The 17,637-nt window shown below is 54.4% G+C and overlaps 1 protein-coding gene and 1 pseudogene across 6 annotated transcripts in view; one reads left to right on the top strand and one right to left on the bottom strand.

Moving 5' to 3' along the window:
• Positions 1-17,408, top strand: part of PDPK1 (3-phosphoinositide dependent protein kinase 1) — an 81,001-nt gene extending 63,593 nt beyond the window's left edge. For all 6 annotated transcript variants that reach the window (XM_086691499.1, XM_086691495.1, XM_086691497.1 and 3 more), the window contains 4 exons: positions 1,481-1,698; positions 10,313-10,370; positions 11,229-11,381; positions 11,689-17,408. In XM_086691499.1, the coding sequence (XP_086547625.1) occupies positions 1,481-1,698; positions 10,313-10,370; positions 11,229-11,381; positions 11,689-11,805 (546 nt within the window). In that variant the 3' untranslated portion in view covers positions 11,806-17,408. The remainder of the gene's footprint in view (positions 1-1,480; positions 1,699-10,312; positions 10,371-11,228; positions 11,382-11,688) is intronic.
• LOC112853113 (L-lactate dehydrogenase B chain-like) lies at positions 4,832-8,116 on the bottom strand (annotated as a pseudogene).
• Positions 17,409-17,637: the final 229 nt, after the last annotated feature.

Here is a 17,637-nt window from a genome sequence, read left to right as displayed (position 1 = left end):
GGTGTGGTGCCTCTGGAGAAGTGCTCTGGGCCGGACCAGCCGGGGCAGTTTCCTTACTGTGCACAGCCCAGTGTCACCCCTTGTCACACATTCTTTCTGGGCCTGTGTTTTGTGCTGTGGGTTGTCCTAGGCATGCTGAGGAGAGAAGAGCAGAGAGCTGAGATACAGCATCTGGAGCTTTCCACGGGGAGCAGTGCAGTGCAGCCCCCCAGACAGGAATCACCCAGACAGTGACGGTGGTGATGGGAAGCCTACAGCTCCGTGACAAGACTAGAGGGGCTGCTGCGTTCGAAGGACTTAGAGGACCGGTTCTGATGTGGTGCTAGCTAGTAGGCTGTGGCCTTGGGGCAGGTCTGAGCCTCAGTTTTCCTGTTTCGGAAGTGGAGTTGATGGAGGCAGCCGTCTCACTGGCCTTGCAGCCCCCTGAGACACCTGGGGTGGCTCACGGAAGCCTGTATAAATTTTGGAATATTAAGCAGAGGCGGTCTTGGCCTGGGGAGTTCCTCACAGAGCAGAAGCAGAGAATGTGCCAGAAGAAGACCTTAAGTGAAGGGCTATGGGAGTGTCCCGGTGTCACTCCCAGCCAGGAGCCGGTGCGGTGGGACTGAGACTGCTGTTTGTGCCACGTGAGCCCTAGGGAGAAGGCTGCTTGGGCAGCAAGGCTGCAGGGTCTGCACGAGGGGGCCTGGCTCTGAGGCCCAGCTCTGTGGGGGGCAGCCGGGTTCTTTCTGGAGGCACCGGGAAGATACGCGGACTCTTAGCCGTTGGCAGTGGCTTTTTTCCCCCTCGTACTTGGCTGCGGTGGGGTTCGGGCGCGGGGCCTACAGCTGTGGGGAGAAGGCTGCCCAGGGTGACCTCTTTTCCCAGGTCTTTGCTAGGGGTTCTCTGGCCCTGTCATTGGCCCCAGGGGCGTGTGGGTGTGCAGGCTGTGCCTGGTCGGCACATTTGTGAGTACATCTGTTTTTGTGTCCCCACCGGTTTGTGGCTTTGTCCAGAGTGGCAGACAACTTTGTATCAAGCTTAATGAATATTTGCTGCAGTTAAAAGGAATTTTTTTTAAGAAATGAGCACAGTCGAGTTGAATTGAATCGAGTCAAATTGAATACAGTGACAACCACAGACTCAGCAACGTAGAACCACGGGGCCAAAGGAGGAGGGCTCCCGAGCTCACAAGAGGGTGCCCCCAGGTGGCCACCCGTCCCTCCTCCTAGCCCCTCTGGTCAGGGAGGCACGGGCCTTGCAGAGCTCAGCAGGCCTCAGGCCTTGGGTCTCCCCTCCCTGGGTTCGGAGGCTGGGGGTTAGGTTCGCCCGTCGGGAGCAAGACCAGACCTGGCAGCCTCCGGCCCCGCCCGCTTCCGTGGCCGCCGGCCAGCGCAGGAGGACTCGGAGCTGCCGCGGGGGCCTCCGGGCCTCCAGGGTGTGGGCTGCGGGCCCAAGGGGAGTGGTGCACGGCTGTCACTCTCCCCTCCTCTCTCTGCAGTACGACAACCTCCTGAGCCAGTTTGGCTGCATGCAAGTGTCCACGTCCTCGTCGTCACACTGCCTGCCCGCCTCGGACGCAGGCCTGCCGCCAGCGGCGGGCAGCAACATCGAGCAGTACATCCATGACCTGGACACTAACTCTTTTGAGCTGGACCTCCAGTTTTCCCAAGACGAGAAGAGGCTCCTGCTGGAGAAGCAGGCCAGCGGCAATCCTTGGTAAGAGCTCGCAGGTGTAAGCCGCGCTCCACTGACCGGCGCGGGGCGCCCGGCCTTCATCGCCGCTGCCTGCCGAGGCCCCCACCGCCTCACACCTCCCTCGCTGCCTTGCGTGCTCTGCAAACGAGGGCCCTCAAAGGGTCCAGCTTGAAACGGGTGTTTGGAGGTGTCGGGCCCGGGGATGAGTGGGTTTCAGCCTGTCGGGGCTGTAGCCCTTGGGGTTGAGCAGGCCGGGCCTGCCGTTGCCCGTGATCCGATGCTGTGGATTCGTGGCAGACTGGATGACCACCGCCCCCTTGTGAGGCGTGTGGGACATTCCAGAGTTTTAGCTATTGCAGATTGTCATTCGCGTGTAGCTTTTCCCACATGCCTGGGTATTTCTTAAAAGAGGAGCCCTGGGGTGGCAGACAGGGTGGTGGTGTGCACATGCGTTGTGTCCACAGTGCCCAGAACCCCCGTTTCCCAGCTCTCTTGCCTCGCCTTACACGTTTGATGCTCTAAAAGTGGGCTCATGGGAACTTGCACTTGTATTGTTACTGAGGCAATCATCTTCTGTGTTCGTTGGCCATTTGTATTTATTTTTTGAGGTATTGTATGTCCTTTGGCTGTTTTTCTTCTTGTACGTTTTCCATCTTTTTGAAATTGACTTCTGAGAGCCATAGACACGAAGAATATTTTTGTTGCCTGTTTTGCACACGTTTTTCAGTTATCTTTGCATTATCTTTTCCAGTTACGTTGTGTGTTATTTTTGAATAGCAGTTACAAATTCTTACAAAGTTACATGTGTCTGTTTTCATTTTGTTTTCCACCTTAGTCAGGTTGAGAAGAGTGTCTGTACCCTGACATTTTCTTGATGTGTTTTTATGGTTTCACCTTTCACTCGGGCAGAGGGGAGTCCACCTTGGGGGTGGGGTGGGGAGATGTGTAGGGGTAGGAGTGGGGACGGAGGGAGAAGGTGGGCGATCAGAGGGCTGGGCTGGGCCAGAGTGTGGAAGATTGAGAAGGCAGGGCCCAGAGGGGAGCGCGTGGTGAAGCTGGGATTTTGTACCATTAGAAATTATCGTTTCTAGAAAAAGTGACGGTGATGTTGGCCAACTGGAATACTCTACACTTCTCTGGAGTTTGTCTTTTCTCAGGTGGTATCGCTTAGGAGTGTGTGCTGAGCAGGGAGGAAGGGGCTTTGGTCCGAGCGGTGTGAGCACTGCCGGGCCGCGCACTCTCTGCACGCCTTCGTGCCGGCTTGTGCGGGAGCGTCCCGGGCCGTGCGTGCTGGGGTCCCTGACGAGGGCTCGCTCTGTTGCAGGCGCGGGGTTACTCCCCAGAAGACCGTGTGTCTTTGCCTCTGGCGTTTCCTGAGGCTCTTCTGTCCAGGTTCTGGGCCCTGCCGAGGCCTCTTGCCGTGCCTCTCTTTGTTCAGGCTTCTCTTCCCTTTTGTCCAGGTTCAGGCCTATTTGGAATCTGGTGATGGCAGGAGCTTTGAGGCACCCTTTATTTGGCCAGCGCGAGATCTGTCAAAAACACTTCGTTCTTAGGAACCGTGGCTCCCGGTGTCAGTCGCGCAGGGCGTACGGCTAATTGTGTGACACCGCTGAGATGGTGTGCGCTCTCTCCTTCCCGTTCTCTGTGAGCGGCCATTGCACTTCTTCAGGGGCCCCACGCTGTACGGTGACGTGGTTTCTGGACTGTGCTTTTTTTGTATTTTCTGAAGAAGTAGGTTTACAGTAGAAGTAGGTGCAGTTTTAGAAATTTAGTGAATTCTCAGTATTTCTACTGCGCTCTTAGTAGCTGTCTTCAGTTATACCTGCTGTTGTTACTGTAACTCCGTGCCATCCAGTAAATCCTTGCTTTGAAATTGTGAAGTTTTCCCTGTGCCTACACAGACACCCGACAGGATCTGAGTACACTTTGCTGACTTTTTTTGCAATAAAATTTTAAAATTTGTGAAAAACATTTCTGAATTTTATCTGAAACTTTTCTTTTTCCATATTTAAATTTTTTTTAATGTTTATTTTATTTTTGAGAAAGAGACACCGAGCATGAGCTGGGGGAGGGGCAGAGAAGGAGACACAGAATCCAAAGCAGGCTCCAGGCTCTGAGCCGTCAGCCCAGAGCCCGATGTGGGGCTCGAACTCACAAACCGTAAGATCGTGACCTAAGCCGAGTCAGATGCTTAGCTGACTGAGCCATCAGGTGCTCCTGAAACTATTATTTTAGATTCGGGTGATGTAGTCTCAAATAAAAGGACGTTTATCACCTGTCTTCCACATTTAAGTAGGAATCATCGCCTCAAAAAGGGAGATGATCTGCTTTCTTGATCCATAGCAGCCCCACCTACGTCTGAAGGGACTGAAGAGGAGGCCCTGCCTATGAGAGAGGGAGCGGGCCGCCCGCGGAACCTGGGCCGGACTGCAGGAGCTACCGCGTACCCACGGGTGTCAGTACCTTCTGGGTCGTGTCTCTGAGCAGAATGTTTGGCATCCTGTCATGGCGCCAGTGAGGCTGCAGCCTCCGAGGCCCCTCATTCGGAGTTTTAACAGTAAAGGAATTTTGTGTTGTAATTTTACACAAGGAGCTCTTTCAGTGCCACACATTAATAAAAAGCCACTGTGTTGGGGTGCCTGGCTGGCTCAGTCGGTTGAGCGTCCGACTTCGGCTCAGGTCATGATCTCACGGTCCGTGAGTTTGAGCCCCGCGTCGGGTTCTGTGTTGACAGCTCAGAGCTTGGAGCCTGTTTCAGATTCTGCGTCTCCGTCTCTCTCTGACCCTCCCCCATTCATGCTCTATCTCTGTCTCTGTCTCTGTCTCTCTCTCAAAAACACATAAACATTAAAAAAAAAAAAAAAAAAAAGCCACTGTGGCTTCTTACAGAGAAGTCACATTGTCCAGGCTGGAGAAGTGCATGTTTGTGAAAGCTCAGAGACCAACGAGCGTTGGGCCGTGGATGCTACTGGGTGACAGGTAAAGAGGCTTGGTGCCGCCACAGGCCGTGGCGCGACGGCTCGTTGGGTTAAAGAGATGGCTGCATCCCTCCCGGCGAGTTGTACTTTTGCCTCACGTGTGGATGAATCCCCAGATACTGCTTGTATTGATTGCAAGCATAAGCCAAGCGTTGGCTTTGAGTCTGTGAGCCCAGATTCGCATATTTAGGAAGAGAAAAGCAAACTGTGATCCTTGCACATGGATGAAAACTAGACGCTCGCAGTTAATCCCACCGTCGTGTTGAATCTCTACGGCTTGGAAGCTGAAGTCCCACAGATGATCTGCACGTTTCTTGAGCTGAGCACCGCACCATCCTTCAGCTCCTTATTGATAACACTGGTTAATCCCCCAGCATTCAGGACACAGGGAAGACTCAGGAAGACTCCCTCGTCAGTGCCACACGTGCCCCTCACCGCCGTCGACACCAGAGGAGTCCTGGATAGATTTTCAGCATGGATTCAGTGAGATCTGCCACGCCAATCCAGTAACGCGGTTTGTATCCTTTTAGCTCGAAGACTTTGTAGACACCCTCAACCGCCATCCTAGGAGGTCTCTTCCAGTTTTCACCGTCATTGTCTGCTCCCATTTCTGGATTCGGTTCCCAGAGAGAAAAGTCTGCCACGTTCACTCCACACAGCCACACGAAGAGTTGCCACGTTCTCCCAGAATCCATCCGTGGCTGCTGCTGGGATGAATGCCAGGTTTTCAGTTGGAAGATAGCAAAATCTCACGGAATCCAGATTACACCCACTTCCCGTCAAACGGTGTCCAGGTGGTCCGCTTAGTTTCCAGGTCACGTAGGAGAATATCCACTGGGTTGGAAACCACAATCACGACACAGCTTGACTATAGGTGGAACGGTGGATTTGAAGGCGCTCACGCTCCTCTGGTCTAGACTGAGCCATCCCTCTCCCTCCTGCTGACAGACCCCTGCAGCCACCACCGCAAGCCCGGTCTCGGTGACCAGAGTCTTCTGTCGGCCACAGTCTCAGGTGTGTGAAGGAAGAAGCTCCCGCGTGGCAGACCCAGCGTTTCTCCTTTGAGTGCATCTTCCAAAACATCCCGACCAGGGCAAGTTGGTCAGCGAGAGACTCTCCCAGAGTGTTGACGGCACAGGCCGCTCCAACTTGGGCAACGCCCGCCACCGTGATCTTACCGGTGGCGGTCCGGTTGTCCCCAGCGCCACCGCCGTGGCAGCAGAGAGACAGCCAGAAGAGCCGCGCAGAGGCGGCCGAGTCGGCGGCGTGCGTCGTGTCTTTCCGAGGGCGCAGGAGCTGCCCGGAGTGCCTCTTGTGACTCTTACTGTCTGTCCTGGAACTAACGCGTCGACAGGTGTGCCGGTGGTGCAGAGGCAGCGGTGGGTGAAACCACGGGTGCCAGGTCACGAATCCAGGCCGTGGCACCTAGCCGTGCGCAAGCGCCTGGGCTCTCTACAGCCAGCACGCGCTCATGGCGAGGGAAGAACCCCTCCTCACTTGTAAGTAGTCATCACCGAACTCTCGTTTTGTTAGTCGTGTGCATAGCGCAGCGGGAAGTGTGCGGGAAACGTCTCTGCCGCCGACCCAGCTCCGAGCCGCCTCAGGCCGAGCCTTTGGCTGTTGGTTGGCGCTGGGAGTCGGACCCCCTCTCGTTCCGTGAAGACCGTTTTCACCACAGGGTTTTACTGGCAAACGATGGTCGTTCCAACTGGGCCATTTGGCCCTTTTTTCTGGGAGATGAGCGGCATGAGCCTGTCAAGACTGACAGCTGCCAGTGTTTGTTACCAGCGATAAAATCGGAATTAGAATTTTGGGAAACGTTATCTGTTTCTGTGAGCTTGCCATCTTCCCAGTGCTTCAAGCCTTTTTTTGAGGAGGTAAGTAGCGATGGTAATATGTTGAATTTGTCAGCACTGAGAAGGTCTCCGTTGTAACCCAGCGAACCACCGTCTTTCAGGTGAGTGCCTTGTGCCGCTGTAAAATCGCGTCAGGGCGGCAGAGCCGTTCAGAGCGCCAGGTGCCCCGATGAGCTGCAGGGTCCCAGGGCCCGAAACGCCCATTGCTGGGGACTCTGCTTCCGCACGGCAGCGGACCTGGCAGGAGCCGCACTGGCCGAGCGGAGGCGGAGGCAGGCCGGAGCCCCCCGGCTCTCGATGTGACGCCACGTGCTAATGAGGTTTGTCAAATGTGCAGCAGGCTCATGCTTCGCGTTAATTATCTTCGTTTTGGAAAAAAGTTACTCTCGAATAAAAATGGTGTTTATGTTAGTATGTGATGGGTTTATTTTTTGTAACTTACGAATTAAATAAATATTTGAAAATGCTTCTGTCTTAATTTCTCCTACATAAATATCAGTGGCTAAAACCCATATAAAGGACGTCTCTTCGGGATCTTCCGTAAAGTTTGAGGGTATAAAGGGGTCCCGAGAGCTAGTGTTGTAGAGCCAGCTGGCCACGGTCACTTGTTCCTCCGTCACCTGTGTCGAAGCCCAGTGTGGGAGCCTTCCTGAGGCGGTCAGGAGAGCCACGTCGGGGTTCTGGCGGTCCTGCTCGGCTCTCCTGGGTGCGACCGTGCACTGAAATGGCTCAGGCTTGCTTGTGGCCTCAGGCTTGCATCCTCAAAAATGATCTTTTCGGGGTAGAGGGGGTGCTGCTGGGCTAGTGTGAGGAGGAGAGAACCGTGGCTGTGGAATCAGGAAGGAGCGTCCTAACCCCGTCACCCTTCGAGAAACGAGCATCCGTGTGTGCGGAGCAGGGCTGAGGTGAAGCCCCGCCTGCCTGCCGACCGCGCTCCGAGAGTCCCGGGCTCTGGGGTGCAGGGGCATGTGCCGCTGGCCAGAGAGGGGAAAGGTGCCTCGTGCAGGAGTTGGGGGTGCCTTTTTGGGGGAGCGGGAATTGACTTTTGGAAGGAAAAAACTCAAAGCGATGCCTTAAGTACTTAAACTTTTCAAAGGAGATCCCCAGCAGCCTGTTGTAAGCCTGGGTGAGCGTGCTGCGCGACTGGGTTGTGGCACTTGTGCTCGTAATGGAGCTTCGGACCCTCTGCGTCCTGCCTCGGGTTCATTTCAGTGCAGCCACTGGGTCCAGTCGGCCGGCGCCAGCTGTCACCCCGGGCCATGTGGCTCCATGCCTCCTGCTTGCACACGTGTGGCAGGGAAGGTGCGTGCTGGTCCGCGCAGTCGGGCGGGGCCCATCCATGGGGTGTGTCCGTGGGGTCCTCACCACGGGGATGAGCAAGGGGCTTCCCTACAGTGCCACAGTGTTCTGTGGCTGAGCCGGTGCCATGACTTCAGTTTCACTGGTGCAGAAACACCATTGGGGACGTTTGTGCTCCTGCTCCTTGTCTTTCTTTACTTCCTGAGGGCCGGTAGCCGGGAGTGGGCTCCCCTCTCAGTACACAATTTGCAGATTGTCGTGTCGTTTGGCGGGCCTCGAGTTCAGGGCCATAGGCACCGGTGCCATGCGGGAGCGTCCCTTTCCAGAGTTGTCTCGGGGCGCTCGCACACATGCCAGGGCACCCCAGCAGGGCATGTGAGAAGGGGAGCTTTTGGTTTATTTAGGGCCGTTGAGAACGTGGCGAGGTCACTTTCTCTGTCTCGGAATTTCTAGCTTGTTTCCTTTGCTCAGTTTTCTGTTGGAGCTTTGAGCCTTTCCTGCCACTCTGTGCTCTGTGCGGTGCACGTGCTGACCCTGGTTTGCGGAAGGTTTCTCCACCTGGTCTCCTTGTTCACGTTGGCTGGTGTGCATTCAGAGGTGCTTTCTGTGCTCGCCTGGTCCTGGCCGCTACTGACCAAGTAACTCCTCCTCGCAGGCCCTTCCTTCCCTGCTCTTCCCTTGGCAGGAGCTGGATCGCTTTGGGGCTTCTGGTGACCTGGGATCAGAGTTAACCGACCTCGACAAGAATCTTCCCTAGTTTCTCAAGCTCGGGGAAAACCAGAATATTTTATTGTCTCATGATGACCCACATGAGGCTGCGAAGATGCCGTGAGGCCATGTCTTTCCTTCTTTCCTGCTCGTCTTCCCTGGTGCCTTGGCGCCCTCGGCCCGGTGCCCTTGCGGCCCGGCTGCCCGGAGGGCTTGGCGGTGGGATCCTTCACAAGCCTGGGCTGAATTTGAGCTCCCCTCCGCACCCAGTGTAATTTAATTCAAGTCTCCCCGTATTATTTGTGGTCCTGAATGTCACATCCAATTGCTCTGTGTTGGGGCTTGTTGACTAGAAGAGGCTTTCTGTTTGATGCGTGTATTTCCGTGCTGCAGGAGATCATTATATCTCCTCTTCCAAGTCTTGTTTTTGTTTGTTGGCTTTGTTTTTAAGTACTTTGAGAGGGAGGTACTGCGCTTTTCCTCATAGACCAGTTTTTTCGTTAAAATTTTGTTTAGTTTTACAAATCCACATGCTGCTACGTCCCCTTAGAAGTAGTCTGGGGCCACAGTGGGCTCTGGAGCGGGCACTGGTGTGGTTGGGTTAGTCTGGGGGCACTTCTCAGGCCCAGTTGAGCCTGGTGGGAGAATACTGGTCTGCCAGCTTGGCTGGCCTCGCACACATACTAGGTGTCCCGTGTGCGCCCCGGCTCAGATACAGAATGGTAAAACTGTCAGTGTTTGAAGTAACAGTTGTTTTATGCCTTTTCAAACATAAAACGCTATGTTCTCCAGTACGTCCCCCAGACCAAGAATTTCCATAAAGTCACACACAACAGAAACCGGCAACTGTTCACTTTAACCAAAAGAGATAACCTTTAAACATTAACACGACATCTTTGAAACTCCCAGGAGTCAAAGTGAAGCATACTTGCTAATAATGTGTGTTAAGTTAAAGTCATGTTTCTTGCTTTCTCTTCCAAATTCCTGCCGTATTTGGGTTAGGAGTGCTTTGTTACTATGGTAGGAACAGCAGTAAGTTTTTTTTTTTTTTTAAGGTTTCTTTTTTAAGAGAGACAGAGCGCGCGCGCGTGTGAGCACACACACGCTCGTGCGCACACTTGAGTGGGAGAGGGGCGAAGAAAGAGAGGGACAAAGGTTCGAAGAAGGCTCTGTGCTGACAGCAGAGAGCCCGATGTGGGGGTCAAACTCAGGAACCGTGAGATCGTGACGTGAGCTGAAGTCGGATGCTTACTTGAGGCCCCTCCCCCCCGCCCCCCTAGGCGCCCCTACCAGTAAGATGTTCTCAGACGGAGTCCAGCACTTTAATTTTAGGGATTTGTGATTCTCAGCTACTCGGTGGTTTCTGAGTATCCAGTCGGGGGTCCCAGCTTGGGCAGGGAACACGTGGCCAGCAGTCAGTATCCCGAGGTTGACTCTCAGCAGCCTCCACCCTTCTGGGGGCCTCTGTGTTCGCCTCAGCTTTGTTCACATTAAAGAGGACGTGTGTCACCGTACGGGTCTGCAGCGCCGCCTCGCCGCCACCTGTCTGCTGCTGCGCGAATACCGCTGTGCAAGAGTTAGCAGCAGGCGACCGTGCTGGCAGGAGTGGATGCTGGCCCGCTTGCACGGTGCGTCGCACTTGGGCCTCACGAGTCACCAGAGCGAGTTGGGGCTGTGAGGAGGCTTGAGCAAAGCTCGCAGATGCCCTCGGGAAGTTCATTTTGAGCGGAGTTGGGAGAATTTCCGTCCCTGACTCATGGCAAGCGTCTCATTCTTGCTTTCTTCCTTTCATAGGCACCAGTTTGTAGAAAATAACTTGATACTAAAGATGGGTCCGGTAGATAAGCGAAAGGTAAGTCTGACTCCCGCCGCACCACCGGCTGCCTGTCTCCCTGTCTGCTCTTGGTCGGGGCCTGGCCTCCTTCGGTTGCACACGGCGTCCTTGGTCTTGGTTCCCTTTCTCGCAAAGAGCATTTCTAGATTTGGTGGCTAAGGAAGACTCAGCCACTCAGCGGAAGCCGTTTGAAACCACACAGGAAGGCTGTGGTAAAATAGAAATACAACCTCTCGTTTCAGGCTCAGGACCGGGGTTTTCATATCCTCACGAGTTGTCTATCTTTTCATTAGAGTTGTTTTTCCAAGTTGTTATTTATTTGTGACCTTGTTATGGATTAATTAAATGGATTGTGTCAAAAATATCAGACCCCACCAACATTCTCCCATCTGCCGACACGGGCCCTTCTTGAGGTCAGGCTCCCAGTCTCCGTTCCTGGCTGTGCCGGAGACACCGCCCGGTGCGGTGTAGCAGATAGGGGTTCCGTCAGGAACACGGGGCCTTGCGGTGATGGTGGGCCAGCAGAGTCGGCTCGTCTTCGCCTGCCCGTGCTGCCGCTGCCGCTGCCCCTGCCCCGTGTGGCAGCCACAGGGGGGGTTGGGGGGGTGGGGGCGGCACGCCCAGTGAGGATGTTGGGATCCAGCTCCAGAAGGCCAGGCAGGCTGGGCACTCAATTCCTCCTGCGCCTGTGTGACACGAGAGGCCAATCCGTGGTGGGGAGGCTGTGTCTTGAGTGCGTGGGCGGGTGGTGGGCAGTGGGCCCGGTGCCCGGAGCTGCTTTGACGGCCTGGCCTCAGGGGCAGCGGTATGTGCCACCTCCTCCCTGAGGTGTCACTGCGGGGCCCTGACAAGCAGCCTCTTTTCATTTTGCATCAGGGCTTGTTTGCACGACGACGACAGCTACTGCTCACAGAAGGGCCACACTTGTATTATGTGGATCCTGTCAACAAAGTCCTGAAGGGCGAAATTCCGTGGTCACAAGAACTCCGACCAGAGGCCAAGAACTTTAAAACCTTCTTTGTCCACACGGTGAGTTTGTCTCTCTGGGCTCTCCTTTGAGGGGCTGGTGTTTCTCCCTTTCCTGTGTCCCGGGGGCCCCATGTTCTCGGCTCAGCCCTGAGCTGGGCCAGCTTGTCTTTCTAAGGGGTCTGTGACCCTTCCTGCAGAGGTGAGGGCTGCACATATGGGAAGGAAAACCCCACATGCTCGCGTGCTTCCACCGGCATTGGCAGTGGCTGTAGCGGGACGACGGTCTCCTGCTTTCTCTCACGACAGGTCGAGGTGCTGGTCTTGGCGGGATTCCCTCGGGTTCGTTAAATCGGTTTTGTCTCCACAGCCGAACAGAACGTATTACCTGATGGACCCGAGTGGGAATGCTCACAAATGGTGCAAAAAGATCCAGGAAGTGTGGAGACACAGGTACCAGAGCCACCCGGACGCCGCCGTGCAGTGACACGTCCGAGGCTGCTGCCCTCGCTGCCAGGACACGTGCCCCAGCGCGGCTCGCCGCCATCGGGACGCTTCCAGACCACCTGCCAGCCATCTCAAGGGGGACGCAGACGGCGGAACCTTGCAGCTTTTTTATTTAAAAGAAAAGAAGAAAAAAATACCCAACCACACAAAGAACAAAACCAATAACGAAAAGGAATTCAGGGTCGCTTTGCTTGCTCTCTGTGCTCTGTGGAGGCTCCCCAAGCTCTCCTCGCCACGGGGACCCGGCACCGTGCACGTCTGCCTGATTCCCTCCCGGGCGAGTGGAACAGACTCGAGTCACCAGCTCTGCACCACACGCCCTGGTCACCTGTGGCCGAGGGGACGGGGTGTGTGTCTGGGCTCTTTCCGCCCCGAGGCTGTCGCAGAACCCTTTCGGCAGGGAGCCGTATACCCTCCGCCGGAAGTTGGCCTTGGTCTCAGCGGGCTGGGAGTGTTCTTGGCTTTGGTCCGCGTGCTCCCTTTCTTACGTCCCTACTTGATGCCCCCTGTGCCCCAGCAGGGCCCCTTGCTTGCCTTCTCACGCAGCTCTGGCTGTGAGATTTCTGTGGCTGTGAGTGCTCGCTCTGTGGGCTGCGTGTGGCGGGCAGGCTCCAGGTGGTGAGACGTGGCCCGGGCCGTCGGGGTGAGATGCTGAGGTTGGAGGGTGCCAGCGGGGTGTTCCGACCGAACAGCCTTCCAGGCGGTGTGGCCCTGTGGGGCTGGAAACCAGGCCAGTGCCCGGAAAGAGCACTGGCAGAAGCGGGCACCCGGCCGCACCAGGAGTTAGGGCTCCGTCCTGCTCCGTGTGAGGTCACAGGGCAGATGTAGGGAGGCACCGCTCGGTGAGCTCCTCCCGAGAGTTTTTTCAGAGGGCGAGCGAGCTTTGCAGGCCTCCCCCTGGTTGGTTCGGTAGGGCCGAGAGACTCCGGGCGCCAGCAGGCTCCCGGCTGCCACATGCACTCTTTCCGTCGCGATCCAACGTTCTCCTGGCGAAACTCTGAGCGCTTGCACATCTCGGTGGCGAGGGTCTAAAAGCCGCCTCGTGCTGCCAGGTCATCTGGTCCCCATCAAGATGTGGACCTTGCCTGGAAGAAAACGTTCGCCTTGCACGAGGGGTAGGAGCGCCACACTGGGGCCTGAGCATCCCGCCTGCTCGCTCCCTGGTTTCAGGCTTCTTCCTTGTGTTCCTTAGAGGCAGCAGGAAGCTGTACACCATGGGGGGGGGTCCAGGATTTACCGGTCCTTTGATTTTCTTTGCTGCCAGTCCCTGGGCAGAGAATGCCTGTTGGCCTGGTGGTCACTGCTCTGCATTTCTCTCCCTGCTCAGGTTGTCCCTGGAGGGCAATCCTCAGTCCCCTGTTGGAGAGGGGGAGGCCCCTCTGCTTGCAGGCTGCTCACAGACACACCTCTGTCCCCAGGGGATGAAGGTGTCCTTTAGGCTTTCAGGAAGGCACCAGTGGAAGGCTCCCGTGGAAAAGATCCACCACCGTCCCCCGCCGCCCATTTCCCCCTCGACCCTCCGCCTATCTGGAGCAAAAACATCCGCTGCCCTGTGTTGACAAGCGGTCCAAATCCAGAGAAAAGAGGTTCTTCTCAAACTGGTTAGCCCGGGAGGAGTGCGTGGCTGTGGCGGTCGCGCCTCAGGGCATCGCAGGAGGTGGGGGGCGGGTGGTGGTTGGGAGCAGAGACGCTGCCAGGTTTGCCGATGGCTTCCCCCCGGGCTGCGTGCGCTGCTCTGCACTAGAGCCGAGCCTTATGTGAGCAAGCAAGTGCGCGTGCGCCTAGGTGGCTGGCAAGGTGTCGGGCGTGCTTGCCCTTGGGGTGCCGCAGGGAGCAGGACCCTGCTCTGGGCTGGAGTCGTAGGTCAACCTCCTGTCGTCCTCTTTCTTGCTTGTGAAAAAGCTTACCTGTGTTCACCTGCTTTTGAGAAAGTCTGTCTCACTTGGCCCTTTCAGGAAGTCCGTTTGCAGCTTTTTCCCCATATCGATAACTTAACTTTGTCAGCACACAGCTTCTGTGGCTGTGCCGTTAAGAGAGTTAGGGGCCTGCTCCTGCACAGCATCCTGGGATCTGGTTACAGGGACCCGAGCAGAGCCGGTATCGGGCTTTCCCAAGAGCACTCAGCTGGGCTGCTCTGGGAGAGACGCATCGGCCGTTGCCGCCTTCTCCCTGGTTGGCGCCACTACCTCCCGGGCTAACCCCTCAAGCTCCATCTTAACCTCCAAAACCAGAGAACGAGGGGTTCGGGGTCGAGCTCGCAGCTGACAGAGTTGAAGTGACTGCCCTTGCCTGAGCCAGTGACAGCTGAGCCCTTCCCTGTAGGCTGCGTTTGTCCTCCTTCTCCTCCCCCTCCACCCCCCCTTTTTTAAGGCCTATACTTCCTCTTTTCCTACCCTGTGCTTACTCATGTTAGCTTTAGTTTTATCCAGCTTGTCCTTAGAGCTCCTGTCCCGGCATGCAGGTGCCTTACATTCTAAGATGTGGACGTAACTGTTAGTCTAGTACGTACACAGACATACACGGAAATGCAAATGATGTACCTAAGGCGAGAAAGAAAATGCCCCCTTTGATGGATCCAGGAGCCGTGTGTCCCGCTGCGAGAGGGCAAGGGGAAGTGTAAGTGCCAAACCGAAGAGCCGCCAAGCAGAGCCCGCCCTGCCCGCACCGTGTGGCCTCGCTGGCATGGAGGGGAGGGAGCGGGGCTGTGGTCTGCGTGGGCTCGTACAGCCCGCTGTCCTTGTCCCTCTCTGGGCACTCCAGGAAGCCAGGTTTGGGTGCACTTGTCTCTTGCTCTCTTTGTGTGGACTTCACCAGGAGAGCGGGTGGTGGGTGGTGGTAGCCTGCAGCCCCGTCGGGTGCACAGAGCCCCACCTGGTGAATGGCACTACATTGCACCTGCGCTTCTGAACCTTGGCTCTCAGGAGTTTGTTGCAGACCTGCTCGGGAAAGATGCCTGTCACGGTCACACCAGAGCTCACGGCACCCGCACCTGCTCCGGCCCCCGGAGGCCACGCTGTGGTATTTGTGGCCCATACGCGCCCAGGGCCGCGTGTTGTCACAGGGGCTCCAGGTGATTCTGTACTCTATTAAAACATTTGTTTTCTGGAAAAAAAAAAAAAATCAACTGTAGGCTTACCAACCCAGAAAAGACCACTGTGAACGTTCTGGTGTATAGCCCACCTTCTCCCCTCCCCCCATGCACACATTTGTTTTCTTTTTAAACTAAACTGGGAACATAAAACACTGTTCTGCATTCAGCTTTTTTCACTTGATAATTTATCTTAAGCATTTCTCCATGTCATGAGCAATGATTAAAAAAACATTGTTTTCAGTGATTGTAGAGCTTAATGGTTATACATTTTATCATAATTTATCTAACCATTTCCCTGTTGTAAAACACTTAGATGGTTTTTGGTTTTTCACTATTTAAATAATGCTGTGATGAATATCTTCCTGAATCTTTGATTTTGACTCTGATCTCCCCCTTCCCCCCCCATTCCTAGAAGTCATGTTTTTGGGTTAAGGAGTTTGTTTTAAAGGTGGTTTTTTAGTCCTTCCTCCGTCTTCATCTGATGCTTAGATGCTCAGAGTTCAGTGCAGAGCCTCCTCGGTTGTGTCCTGAGGATTCTGAACAAATCAATTTCTGGTAAGGGGTGTGTTCCAAAGAATGTTTTAATAAGACTGCTCTTTTCTTTTTTTATAATGCTAAAATGACGTCCTTATTTAGGTCCATTTGTGGCAGATTTTTTCAAAAGCTAATTTCCTTATTTTCATTGAAGACTCTGGTTATGCTTGCATGCTAGTTACCGTCCCGTCCCCGCTGCTGCGGCTGTCCAGTGCTCCGTGATCTCGTCAGAAGCTCGCGCTTTGTGTCCACAATGGTACTGAATGTGCATCTGCACAGTCAGCTGAGAGGAAAAGTGTTGAACTGACCTTGCCACATGCTTACTGGATGATTTGTAGTCAAGTTCGTACACTCAGTACATTGGGCCGTTCGGAATCAGTAAAAAAGCAAATTCTCTACTTGAAAGAGACCACGTAGACAGTTGGGTTTTGCAGAGATCTCATTGCCCTCATTCTCTCCAAACGGTGGGACTCAGTAAGAACGTCTTAGCGGTTCAGTAGCGTGCAGCGGCTAGGCCTTTTCACTGTGGAATGTGATTGTCCTGGCCGACATGGTTTAAGGACCTCTCACACTGTTTCAGGTTGTCTGCTGGTCATCGAGTCCACACCACCCAATTTGGTCTCATTCTTGATTTCTCCACTTCAGTTTGGGGTCCACTGATTCTGAGGAGAGGCGCATGAGAGATTTTTTAGGTGCCATGGTCAGTGCTGCTTGAGTCTGCCAGAGATTATGGCTGGATTGTGCAGAATGAGATTCCCTGCCCTCCTCTGACACCCCAAGTCCCCTGTGCCCTGGCCGGTCCACAGACTGGGTGCTCACCGCCCGGTCCGCGGAGGCTGCAGCTGCCGAGAAGAGGTGTAGAGTATGGTGAGGGCACTGTTCTCCGAGATGTTGCCACATAGGTCTTCCCACATTGTTTCATCTCACCCGGAGCTAAAGTGAACTGACGGGGACTCATGTAGCCCTTCCCTCAGGCAGCCTCTGTGACAGGTGCCTTCAATCAGGGCGGGAGTCACTCCCAGAGCCTCTGAGGGGTGCAGGCTGCTGGTCCAAGATTGCAGAGTTGTGAATCAGGCTGCCTGTGGAGAACTGGTCTGGGGAAGAAGCTGTTCCAGGAAAGAGCAGTCCTATCTGTAGCTGAGACAGCTGTGATGGGCAACTGACCGTGCCTACCCGTATACCTGAATTTTCCACAGAACCCATTTCTTCAAATACGAAGAAACACCAAACTTCACGTACAGAGAACTTTTTACAGAAGGCAGACCTTTTTTTGTGTGCGTGATCCATCCTCGTCTAACCCATCTGGCAGAATGACTTACGAAAAGGGGTCATTTTGCCGGTGAAAAGCCTCTTTATCGTTATCAGAAGTTTGATTGGACATTGACAAAAATTTTTGCAGTTTTTAGAGCTGCTGTAGCTGTTCCTTAACACAAAATAGGATGAATCAGTAGTATGTTAGCTGTCTTTCAGGTTGGTGGCAGTCAGTTAGGACATGTATAAAATTCTCTACCTGGTCTGTAGCTGTAACTGTGATGTACAGGCAAAGCAAAAATTTAAAACTTATGAAAACAAATAATGCAATGATATTAGAATATACACTTTTGTATTTTTATTCTTATATAAGGTTATTTGCTGGCTATTGTTGGCCTCTAGTTCAGTCTGTGTTATTTAAAATCTAATATATGAATTATTTGGATTGAATTCATGTTCGGGGCCACGTTGTTGTATGTATTGATGTACAGCCTTGAATGTGAATAATTATTGTAAACTATATTTTACAACTTTTTTTCTGGCTTTATTATATAAATTTTCTATTTGGTCAATGATTTAATCATATAATTTAATGAATCTGTTTCTTCTCTTTTTTTTCAAATATTTGTGCTGTAGACGTAGTTACTGGATGATGAATTTTCCACGTATGCTCGGTAGTCTTGTAATAAAAAAGCATGTAGAGTGTAGACGCTCGCTGACGTAACTCTTCTTTGATGGGGGCGCGGGTCCGGCGCGGGCGTCACCAGAATTCCGGGCCCGGAACCCGGCGGCGGCCGCACGCCGCACGCGCGGGGCGGAGGCCGGCGAGCCCCTCGAGCCCGAGGCCCAGCTCCGGCCGGAAGGGGGCTCGGCCGGCCGCTTTTCCGGACCGGAACTTCCGCCCGCCGCGTGACACAAGGGCGGGCGCTTTACGAG

The sequence above is a fragment of the Puma concolor genome, chromosome E3 (genome assembly GCF_028749965.1).
Source record: "Puma concolor isolate L17-30 chromosome E3, mPumCon1.1.hap2, whole genome shotgun sequence".
In the NCBI taxonomy this organism is placed as follows: domain Eukaryota; kingdom Metazoa; phylum Chordata; class Mammalia; order Carnivora; family Felidae; genus Puma; species Puma concolor.
The sequence above is the reverse complement of the archived record's forward strand: the minus strand, read 5'-3'. Positions and strand labels throughout refer to the sequence as shown.